Raw genomic sequence first — 12,415 nt, forward strand, 5'->3', positions numbered from 1 at the left:
CTTGCATTTAAAATGAACATTTACCATAAATTAAAGGTATCTTATATTATTAGATATATTATTATAAAACATGTTTTAGTTAAGGAGTTATTGATACTTCAAGTGCAAAATGATGATATAAAACCTTTATAAAAATACACTTTTAAGTATCAATCAGTTCTTATTCACTAAATAGTGTAGTGATGATTTTGTTATTTAACAAAAAAAAAAATTGTTGAACTAGGTACTAAGAATAATTTAGTTATTTTCACAAATTTTTTAAAGTATAACAAAATAATTAAATTATCCATAAAAACATTTAAAAAAAATAGTGTAAGAGAGTTGTTTTATATTCTCAACTTAGTTTTTATAGTTATAACCAAGCTAACCGGGAATAATTTAATATTTTAACAAAAATATGGTATAATAAAAAAATTTAAAAATTATTGACGCGTATAATATATATGCTATCTTATAAGAGATGTTCATGATCTTTCAATGACACGTGAGATAACTTCTAATAACAAAAAATTTCCTTTCAACATATCGTTATAATAATTATATCTATCTAATAAGGTGGAGTGTACTATTAGTGGTGGGATAATTTATCACCAATAATTATTTATTTTTTTCATTTTATTCTCTCTTCTCCTCTAAATATTAATGTCACATAGTAAAACTTTCAAAGCCATCCTTGTATTTATTGATACTACAACTTTGACCTTCTTCTTTTATTTTTTATTTTTTTTGGCACTTTTTTGAAATCTCAATTTGTTTTCAACTTTTTTTCCTTCTATCCAAACATCTTTGATTCTTTTGATTTTTTTATCCTTTAGTTAAATTGATTTTTTTTTCAATATCACTCTTCAATAAAACATTTGTAGTTATCCTCTAATTTATCTTTTTTTAATTTAATTATTATTTTTTTAATTATTATTTTTTTATCTATTTGTATAATTTGTTAGAATTAGGCCCTTGGTTTTCCAGATAAGGTGCTACCAACCTAATGATCCAAATCATGAGTTTAAAAAGTTAACTTAAATTGACAATGTTGTTTTTTTACTTTTTTTTTTTTATAATTTTATCATTTGATATTGGTGTTTTTTTTAAAAAAAATGAAGGCTTTCTGGTTTTTTATTTATTTTTTTCTCGCTCGAATTATCTTAATTTTATAACTTAGATTATAAATTTGATAGATTAACTCGGGTTAACTTGGTCTTTTTTATGCAATCATTTTCTTAAAAAAGGAATTATAATATTTTTTTCAATTCCATCTTCAAAATTTATTTTGTTTTGAAATTAATCTTCACCATTTTTTCTGTTTTGGTTTTTATTAGGTTATATTGTCACATGATTTGATCATCTTACTTGATTTTGATATATTTTTAGGTTCTTTTTATTTGTTGATTTATTTTTTTTAATTTGTACTTCTATAATTGATTTTTTTATTGGGTCATCTTGCTTTTATTACCTAGGTTTTATTACCTTGATTATAAGCTTATCATGCTATTTCAAGTTGACTTATGTATTTTTTTTTCCTTTTCTTACCCAATTTCATCATCCTATATTTAATTGGTTTGGAATTTAACTATATTGTTTTTTTATTTTTTAAAAAATATTTTTAAATTATTATGATTTTTTTTTATTTGACTTATTTTTTGTTGTCATTGTCTATTTTTCTACTATCTAATTAAAATAAAACTAAAATAACTTATTTGATCTAATTGGGTTTATAATACAAATAATAAATTTTTTTCTGTTTTTAAAAAGTAATTACGACACCTGAATATTATTTTTACACAAAAAAAAATCTAGCAAAACTAATATTTGGATCAAATTTTGAGTTATTATTATTATTATTATTATTGTTATTTGTAATATAGATTGAAGATATTTAATGTTAGTTGTAAGCAAGGAGTATTTATGCTTGTGCAGGGCCACAGGCAACTTTTACTAGGAATGTCGCTAGCCACTTTTTAATGGTTACAATTTAGAGTTTGAGTTTTGAGATTTTAAAAAAAATTAATTATTTTTATTTACCTGAAAACACTAAAGATAAACCATAAATATCTTAATAAATTTATTTTCAATTTTATAACAACCTTTAATTTGTCAAAAAAAAAAACCCCAAGATATACTTAACCATACAATTTTTTTTAGAATCAATCTTCATTCTTTAATGACATGAATGATTACAAACACTTTAATAGAACTTTTTTTGTAAAAATTCTTTATTAACACTAAAGAACTATTTGGGAATGCGGTTGAATTCATATTCTTAAAAAATTCAATTTTTTTTACTAAAATTTAATATAGTTTGCACGTTTTGAATTGTTTTGATGTGCTGATGTTATAAATGATTTTTAAAAAATAAAAAAAATATTATTGGTATACATTCATGTTCTCAAAAAATTCAATTTTTTTTGCTAAAATTTAATATGGTTTGCACGTTTTGGATTGTTTTGATGTGCTAATATTATAAATGATTTTTAAAAAATAAAAAAATATTATTGATATGCATTCGACATAAAAAATTATTTGAAAAGCAACAACTATCACATTACCAAATACATTATGAAATAAACCTTTTTAATATCAAAAATATAACTTATCACTTTCTTTTTTATCTTTCATTGTTCAGCCACTATCTTTCATATTTCAAGTTTTAGGAATTGAAATATAAACCAAATAAAATTTGAAACTAAAATGTGAAATTCTAAGAAAACAAGGATTAAAATTGAAAAATTTAAAACTTCATGGACCAAACTGTATTTTTACGAACAATAAAAAGAAAAAAACAGGATTTTTTTTATGATAAATTTGGTATATGTTCTTTTTTTTTCTAAATTGATAAATTAAATTATATTTTATCAAGCATTTATTTAATATCAAGATAATGTAGTGAATATGATGTCGCATGCGAATCGAAACAAAAAGAATTGTATGAACATGGAACGGTGAAGTTGAAAGAAAAAAAGAAGGTTAAGTGTCGGAAACGAATAATTGTGCAAGTACCAAAAAAACGGGGCTAGAGGTAGTTGCATTGTATCAATCCACCACGCAACCAAGTGCATTGCCATAAAGAAATTAATAGTGTTTTACATTACTCCTTTAGTTTATTTTACTCCCTTGTGTTGCGCTGCGATGTGAGTTGAATTAATTTTATTTAATGTAAAAAATATATGTAATTGCTACTAACATATTTTCTAATAAGATAAATTAATAATGATATATTTTTTAAAATATTAATATAGTAAAATATTTAATAATATTTTAAAAAATATTAAAATAATGACATATTTATTGACCATTGTCAAACCTATTGAATCTAGAATCTGTATATGATATTGTAATAATTTTATAAAAAAATCAAAATAAATTATGATAATTAGTTCTTAATTGTTAAAAAAAAATAAAAAAATAAAAAATTATTCATATAAGTTCAAATTAACCTACCAAACTCACGAATCGACTAATGAGATTAGAATAATCTCATGAAAAAAAAACTTAATTTCCAACAAATATAATATTTAATGATAAAATAAAAAAAAAAGATAAAAAACAACTCAAATCAACTTGTATTAACTTCTTAAATCCACAACTTGGGTTATGATATTGGAATAACTTTATAAAGAGAAAATGAAAAAAAAAAACCTATGGAACTCTATTTCCAACAAATCTAGCATTAAAAATTAAAATCAAAGAAAAAAGTTGAATCCATGAGACTAAATTAATTTCTTTAAAAAAAATTAAATTTTTTAATGAAACTCAATTCCTAAATATCATAATATTAAATAATAAAATTGAAAAAACTATAAATGAAAAAGAAAATGATTAAAGATGTGGATAAAACACATTGTTCCAAAACACAATGATAAAATTTAGTTGTTAGAAAATGAAATTAAAAAAAAAGTTATTCAATTAAAAAATTAAAAAAAATAATATAACCTGAATTAACTTATAAAATTAAAATAAATCTTTAAAAAATAATATGAAAAAAATTTTAAAGTCTAATTTCAAAACAACTCAATGTTACAAATGAAATTAAAAAAAAAAAACAAAAATAACTGAAATCAATTAAAATTAATGTTAAATCCGTAACTAATTTATGAGATTGAACTTTATTATTATACAACAACAACGTGTACGCGAAGGCTTTGGGCTAATAATGGATGTTAACTCGTTAAAGTTTTAGGCCTCTTCTCAATCTGTCCATTCAAGATCTGAGCAGCAACATCATCTCTATCTTCCCATACATTTCATGTAGGCATAACCTAAGTCCAATCCTATCAGGTTTGCTTGCTTTCAAGTTTTACCCCATCACTCATGTCGGGTTACAAGGAGCAAGGTGTAGAGCTGACAACAAATTCATGATATGGACAGAGCTCATTAAGATCATTGCCTTTGTTGGCTAGACAGCAAATTCCCTGGAGATTCCCATTTGTGCTTGCAAGGAACCTTGCACCCAACAGAAAATCTAAAAGAGTACAATAGCATAACTGCTCCGTAGTATAGTCCTATACGTTCAATACAATCGAGTGGTCGATTGTATGGAGCTGAAAACAAGAAAAGAAGAGGGGAAGATAAACCCAATTAAATAGCATAGATTTGTTATTCAATTTGGTAGGGTGAAGCCATATTCATTTGAAAGGAAGATTCTGAGAGAGAATAAACAAAACACGGGTTTTGCTATAAAAAAACTAAATCTATGATGCCATATTCATCCCTGAAGTTCTGCTATATAGGCCACACAGCAACGTTAAAAGAAACCAATTTGTAGGGTTGGCTTCTTAAATGGACACAAAGGATGAATTAATACAAACATGCGCACCTGGGCATTTCCCCTATTGGGAAATGGCATACAAGTTGGCACAACAATCATGCAAGTGGTGCACACATCAGTCTATTTTTCTTTTTAAACCAGCAGTCTATCACTAGTAGAAGAGGATGGTCCAACAAATGCTAGCTGTGCGCAGCAGTGGAGACCTCGGTGCTGCAAACAGGACAGACCTGCAGTCATAAGGAAAATATTAAGCAATAGATTCATACCATCCTTCAAACTGTAATTACAAAAATATGTTGTGGGTCTAAAGCAAGATCCCTTAAACAAATGATTGGTGCCAGCATCACTTTAAAATAGGCGCCCTTGAACATATGGTTTGTTCCAACTCTTTACATGTGTGATTGAAAAGGAAAAGGTTTATTTGTTCTTTATCGATAGCTAACAAATTATGTACGATGTAGTGAAGTGAAAACAAAAGCGAAGACGAAAACAGTTGAGCCATGTTGAGATATCCAGGTGCTGTTAGGTTGGTAGGGTAAGAATTTCGGTCACCAGAAAGAAGTTTGAATCAAAACAAGGAAAAAAAAAGAGGACAAAGGCAAGTAACTACACCCAGTTCACACACACACACACACACACACACAAAATTACCTTGTTTATTTTCAACCAATTGTTTATGCACTCTGAATGGTAAGAATGCTTGCACGATAGCAGAGTCAGAGTTTCACCATCCTCGTAATCCAATCGACATATGACACAGCTGAAACACAAGCACACATTTCAATCATCACATAACTACAGTTGATAAGAAAATTGGGCATTTGTGCTTACGTATCATTGCTTCCATTCTGACTGCTTCCTGCCTTGTAGTTTATTGAAGCCAAAGAAGCAATTATATCAGCTGAAAGGCCTCTACTTTCAATTCCAACAACTTCACCCAATGCAAGCAACTCCTGAGATAAATGAATCACGCTATAAGAAATAAAATAACGTAGAAGCATCATGGGAACACTCAGTCCAAGCCAGCTTACCTCGTATGAAAGTTCATCTGGATCAACCTCCTCCCATGTTTCCTGGGATATAAGAAGCCAATTAAGCCCCATAGGGGACAATAAAATTAAGTACGAAAGAAAAATTAGAGGACTAAACACAAAAATTTGCATTTACATGCCCACTCAACCAATAAAAACCTGAGGAAAAGCTAAAACAAGGAACAAACCTAAACCAATAGCATCCTCCCATGGAGATTAAAACACCCATATTAAAGTTGTGGACTAGAGAATACCACTTAATAGAATGGAAATTTAACAAGAAAAGAAATGGCTAATGAAACACCTCTAGACTGGCAAGACACTTGGATGCCATAAAAGCATTTGTGGACCTGCGGCTAAAAATGAACACTAGAGCAAGACAATAACCAAAATCAAGCAAACCACTGAATCATATTATCTTTGACAAAGAACAAGCAAAAAGCCATTTGCAGTGCTCCATGATTATTTGCTTCAACGAAAAAGGAAAATGTCAGAATCAAAAGTCATTTGGTAGCACCATGCAAGTCAAACCTTGGCTGAACAATTGAACAGTTCTTAGTTCATCAAGCTGCACTGCACCACAATGGTATCTACCCTTCTCCTCTTGTTATACCTAACCTTTTACTACATTGACAACAACCCCTTAAGAAGTGCCAGTCAGAGCAGTCCACGAGCTCTTATACTACAGCAACAACCTAACGTTGTTTTAAGCGTAGCTTGTGATTACTTTTCAGTTTCCACATAGTATTTCAGGCTTATAGGCCTATAGGCTTGGTCTAGATTAATTTAGTTCTTCTAATAGTTACCTGAAATGATTTTATGCATGTGCACATAATGCATGTCAGCAGCAGCAGTTAGAATTGTTTTGAGAACACAACAAAACGATCAAAAAGGGCTCACTAGAAATAATCACTGATATCAAGTTCATGATTTTGAAACCGACTGCTCACCTTTCCAATACTAGTATCACTAAACTAAGGGGCATATTACTTAGGAAAAATACACACAGCATACGTTTATATATAATCCATTGCTTGTGCCCGCAAAAACACAATGTCAAAGTCACTTTCACAGAATGCAGTTGAGGAAATTTGTAGTCGCACGACATAACATAGAGCCAAATTGTTAAACTGAAATCCTTACTATGCCAAAAAGGTAGGAAGAAAATAATATACCAAGTTACAGACCTGAGAATTATTCCCAAGATCTTCTTCGCTATCCTCCTCAGCGTCTCCTGTAACTACAAGCTATTAGCAAAAGAAGCAGAGGTTGCATAACACACACGCAGACCACAGAAAGACAGACTTGCATAAGAAACAACACTGATTCATTCACAAAAAAAGAAACAAAAAGAAAAAAGATGGGCACCAACAAAAAGACATACAAAAACAATAGTTCCTTTTATAATTTTCAAACTTACTACCATTTAAGCTAGCAAGGGCCAGCAGTCTAGCAGCTATGTCCCTTTCTTCAGCTTCCTGCAAGGCTCGAGCATAGGCCTCGTCACTGGAATACACAGAAGGGTCAATTTCAACTTCGGTATTATCATCTCTATTGTCAGCATGAGCATGCACGTCAAATGCATCACCATCCACATCATCATCGTCTCCATCAGTCTCATCATCATCATCATCATTATCATCTCCATCAGTCTCATCATCGGGATCACCAAAATCATCCCCATAGTCATGTAAATAACTTCCAGCTTCCCAACTTCCATAATCACTCCCATCATTATTCATTCTTAGCATCATGTATGCTCTTTCCTACTCCATGATCAAGCACATCAGATCAGACGGTTAGAAGAAAAGGATAACCATAGTATGAGAAGTAAAGAACATAACCAAATTTCTTGGTTAGAGAAACCAAAGGCTAAAATTTAATAATAATGCCTCTATGGAAAAACAGAATCAACTGAGCCAATTCATCACATTAGAGAAGAACTTAACCAAATGTCTTGCTGATTGAAACTTGAGTGTATTTTCATAATTAATAACATAACTAAGCAAGCCAAACAATCAAGCACCAATTCATTTCAAAGTATACTCCATTTGGGTTCTCAAAAGCATCAAACTAAAATCCAAACAGCATTTCCCCCCTGATTTATCAAAAAACGAAAAAGCCATTAAAATTCAAATTTTGATGATATTGAAACGTCTATTCAAGAGATTATAACACCAATTATAAAGACCCAAGAACCTAAAAACTGAAATTCATCTCCTCGGCTAAGCCAAAAGTGAAAATATCACCTGCTAAAACTCAAATTGAAAATCCAAACTTTCACTCAAGTTTTTACATAGCACAAAAAATAACAAAAAACCCACCAATCACTCGGATCCAATAACCTAAAAAACCAATTCATTCCCTCAACTGAAACCAAAATTGAAACTTACAAAAAAAAAAAAAACAAATGACTGTGAGATCAAAAAACAACAAAAACCCACAAATTACAGAGACCCAAGAAGCTAAAAAAACCAATCCATTCAATAAAAAAAGATAAAAACATTGAGAAAATGAAAGAGACCTGTTCTTGAAGGGTCCTGGCAAGAGCAAGGTCAGCATCAACTTGACTAAGATTAGTGAATGGAGTTCTTCCTGAAGTCTGACTTTGAGGACCGCCACGCTCTCTCTCTCCTTCACCTTCACCTCCTCCTCCTCCTCCTCCTCCTCCTCCTCCTTGTTGCTGTTGTTGTTCTCCATCAGAACTCAAATTTGGGTTCTCTTCAAGTTGTTGTTCACTGTTGGTGTTGTCTTTTGAGTCTCCTGAACCTAATTTGGTGTTGTTGCCGTCCATTATTGTCTTTTTCAAGGATTGATTTAAAATCTTGCTGCTGCTGCTGTTTTCGTTAATTAGAGTTTGAGATGCAAAAGGGGTGTTTGAATTTGATCGAATCAAGAATTATTCAAGAATCGGAGAGAGAGAGAGAGAGAGAGATTGATTGCTTTTTGGTGTGGGATTCGTTGAAATACTTGAATACAAAATTAAAACGGATAATTGAAAGGGTAAAGTCCTCCAAGCATGAATTCTTTTCAATTTCACCTCCCATTATTTATTTTTTATTTTCTCAAGTGGTCCAGGCTTTTTCAATTAAATTTCACTCTGAATTTGTTTTCGTCATAAAATGGTGGCCATACCATCTTTAGCCACTTATTATATTAAATTATTGTAATTGCTATCCAAACATTAAAAGGAAATCATCATCCATTTGTGAAAAACTCTTTTTTTCATTTGATATTTTCAAATAGATATTAAGAAGCTAATTTTAGTTTGAGAACCAAGCCTCAATAAAAGTTTTGCTCTCAAAATATTTTTTTGAATTAATCATTTGAAATTTGATTTAATATTAAAATAAAAAAATATTATATTAGATAACAAGCCTATTTATTTTTTAGTTTTAAAAATATTTTTTAATTTTTTCTTTACTTCTAATTAATAATTTTTTATTATTTTTATATTATTTTATAGTGCTAATGTTAAAAATATTTTAAAAAAATAAAAAATATTATTTTGATATATTTTGAAGTAAAAAAATATTTTAAATAATAATAATTATTATAATTTAAATATCTTTGAAAATATTTGGATGGTAAAAATTCAAGAACTTTAAGTAATGAAGTCGGTCCAAAATTAAATTATACATTAGGAACAAAATGGAAACCTTGTTGAAAAGGCCAAAATATTTCAGCCATGTCAATTTGTAAAAACAGGAGTCAGGTTGCTTGTGGACCGGATAGACGAAGCGTGTGGAGTCCTCTGTCCTTTTAAATGCCCGTAATGACTTTAGATAATCAATTCAAAACACATGCACAACGATTTTATTTTTGGAAATTTTAATGTTTATTTTTTTGAATAAAAATTACTACAACCATAAAATAAAAATTTTAATAAAAAAATATTTTTTTATTATGTCGCAAATGCAGTAACAATACAAAAAAAATTAATATACTTAGAGTCTTTTTTATCTAATAATGGGATAATAAAAACAATTTGTGTAAAAAAGCTAAAAACCAAAATCTAAGAAAAACACAAATACAAATCACAAAGGCCTATACAAAAAAAAAATTGATAATCTTATAAAAACACTATGTCTTATTCTTATAAATATTATTTTTAATATATTTCAAAGTTATTATTTCCATGAAATATAATGAAAAAACATAGAATTACTCAAATAGATAAACACTCAAGGATAATTGGTTTAATAGGCCTTGCCTTAAAAAAAAAAAAAATCACGCATATATGTGTGACTTTTTGTTTTTGATCAAAGAGTTTATACATTAGCTAAAAAATAAAATAGAGTGTGTAATTAGTTTTTAATAGTTAAAAAATTAGATTGAGATTATTTGAAATTAAAATTTTATTATTTAATTTATTTTCACTTGAAAATACCTAACTAACATTTTTATCATGTAACTAAATCAATCTTTCAACTTAAGACACCTAAATTGTTTCAAAAATATAAAATCAAATTGCAATATTTATGTTCTATCAACTTTTGTTTATTTTTACTAGCACGAGGAAGGTTTAAAAATATATCAATAAAATTTCTCTTATTGAATGTAACTTGTTAACACTAATATTAATTATTTTTTAATTAAAATATGAAAATCTAATAATCTTTTCTCTCTCTGAAATCTAGGGATTAAAAAATAAATTTTTAAATAAAAAGTAAAATCCTTACAACTAAAGGGACTGAATTGGAGGAGAAAGTAAAATAGGTCAACTAGAAAGCATTTTTTTGAGAGTTTGAGATTGGTCATGTGTCTTTTCCATGTTTTATATTGTAATCCTTCCTCTTTTAATTTTTTATTTTTATCATAATTTAAAACTTCAGAATGTTTATTGAGATTTGGTATAAGTAAAAATGAGTTTTATGTTTGATTACTGCTATTTATAAATATAGAATATTTAAATTGGTTTGGATTGGTATGCACAAGTTTTCAACTATTGTTTCTTCTTTTCAATTTAAATTTATTTATTTAAAAGTATTTAAAACTATTCATCCACATTTAATTGTGATAAGAAAATATAATATTGAGATTTTATATCTCAAATACTTGATAATTACCGAGAGTTGCTTCTAAATAATATATAATGTTGTGTTATCCCTTTCTTATTAATATATATTTGCTAACAAGGTATATATCAAATAACTTTACCTAAGAGCTTAACATAACCTCGAAAATGAATTACCTTATTATATAAAGATAGATGATTGAAGCATATAATTCTATATATTTAATAGATCGAGTAGTTGTTAACCATATTGATGGATGAATCATTATTGCATATTAAATTGGAATTGTTCCAGGGTTCATTATTAAGGCCACTTATGGCTGGTAAGAGTTAGCAACCAAAAAAAAAAAGAAAGAGATTAATAGGTTGAATCATTATTTTCCTATGTTATTTCTATGAAGTAAACCTTTTAATCATGTGGTTAAGAAAACTTTAATTAAGTAGATAACAATTTACAAAGTAAAAAATCAAATTTGATCGAACCATTATTTAAAAAGTAATCCTGTATTTAAGAATTAAAGGTATTGAAAAAAAACTTGAACTCATAGATAATCTTATATTTAAAAATTCTAAGTATGTGAATGACACCACAAATCCAGTTAATCTTTAATAAATTAGTGTATGATATTTGTCCTTATAAAAAAAATTGTTTTGCTACAAATAAACAAGAGAAAAACTCATGTTTATTCTTAAACTTGCTGCTCATATTTGTAGCTCATAAAAACATAATATAGTCTCCTTTAATGAACCCCAATAGACCTATTTTGAGTTGCAATCTATTAGGTCTAAACTAGTAATATTATTCAACTAACATAAGTTTAATAATAAAATCAACTCCTAAACAATATCTAATGGATAGAACAAACTTAAATTTAAAATAATTATTAAATATTAAATAAATAAATAAAATAGGATAATAAAAACAAACTCTTTATGCTAAAATTCCTCCATATAGTTTAAATCTTTAAGTTTTGCATATTCTTGACAAATTTCAGTTATGACTTCAAATATGTTGTTCTCTCTCATCTGGATGAATTATTGGGTCTATGATTAATACTTAAAAGTGCATTTTTATCAAGGTTTTATATCATCATTCTACACTTGAAGTATCAATGACTCCTTAACTAAAGCATGTTTTATAATAATATATCTAATAATATAAGATACCTTTAATTTGTGGTAAATGTTCATTTTAAATGTAGGCTTGTCGCATAAATAAAAAGATTGATTGGTGAATTTAAGAACTGAAATTGAAAGGACAAAGAGATGGCCAAACTTAGAAAAGAGATGCCGGTGCAGTCCAAACCAGAACACTGTTCGGTAATTGGGTCATATCTGTAGCTGTAGATCTCACATTTAGATCTATTTTATATGGATGGAAAGGTAAGACATAGGCCTACAACTTTTATATGAAGCCCAAGATTTAAAAAGGTCATTTTCAAGTTCAAATTGGAGCAACAACAAAGAAGTAAGAATCTGTCATCCAGCCCAAGCACTGTTCAGTATTTGGTCCATATTAAGAGTTTTAGAAGTAGAAATAATCTGACTTTTTTACATAAGAAAGCTGAGACGATTTCCTATAACTTTCATGTTTTCAAGTGGTTC

General features: G+C 28.2%; 1 protein-coding gene across 3 annotated transcripts; it reads right to left on the reverse strand.

The window, feature by feature from the left end:
- Window positions 1-4,555: 4,555 nt before the first annotated feature.
- Window positions 4,556-8,807, reverse strand: LOC105109297 (E3 ubiquitin ligase BIG BROTHER-related). 3 transcript variants are annotated; one of them, XM_011003951.1, is made up of 7 exons: window positions 8,318-8,807; window positions 7,214-7,559; window positions 6,981-7,027; window positions 5,794-5,835; window positions 5,594-5,715; window positions 5,414-5,522; window positions 4,556-4,989 (listed from the first exon to the last, which is right to left on the reverse strand). In XM_011003951.1, the coding sequence occupies exons 1-7, from the start codon at window positions 8,585-8,587 to the stop codon at window positions 4,942-4,944; spliced, it is 984 nt and encodes a 327-aa protein (XP_011002253.1). In that variant the 5' UTR covers window positions 8,588-8,807; the 3' UTR covers window positions 4,556-4,941. The 3 variants fall into 3 exon arrangements, with proteins under 3 accessions (XP_011002253.1, XP_011002252.1, XP_011002254.1); XM_011003950.1 differs by having other exon boundaries at window positions 6,981-7,033; XM_011003952.1 differs by having other exon boundaries at window positions 7,217-7,559; window positions 8,318-8,806.
- Between the last annotated feature and the right edge of the window lie 3,608 nt (window positions 8,808-12,415).

The sequence above is a fragment of the Populus euphratica genome, unplaced genomic scaffold (assembly GCF_000495115.2).
Source record: "Populus euphratica unplaced genomic scaffold, PopEup_1.0 scaffold303.1, whole genome shotgun sequence".
In the NCBI taxonomy this organism is placed as follows: domain Eukaryota; kingdom Viridiplantae; phylum Streptophyta; class Magnoliopsida; order Malpighiales; family Salicaceae; genus Populus; species Populus euphratica.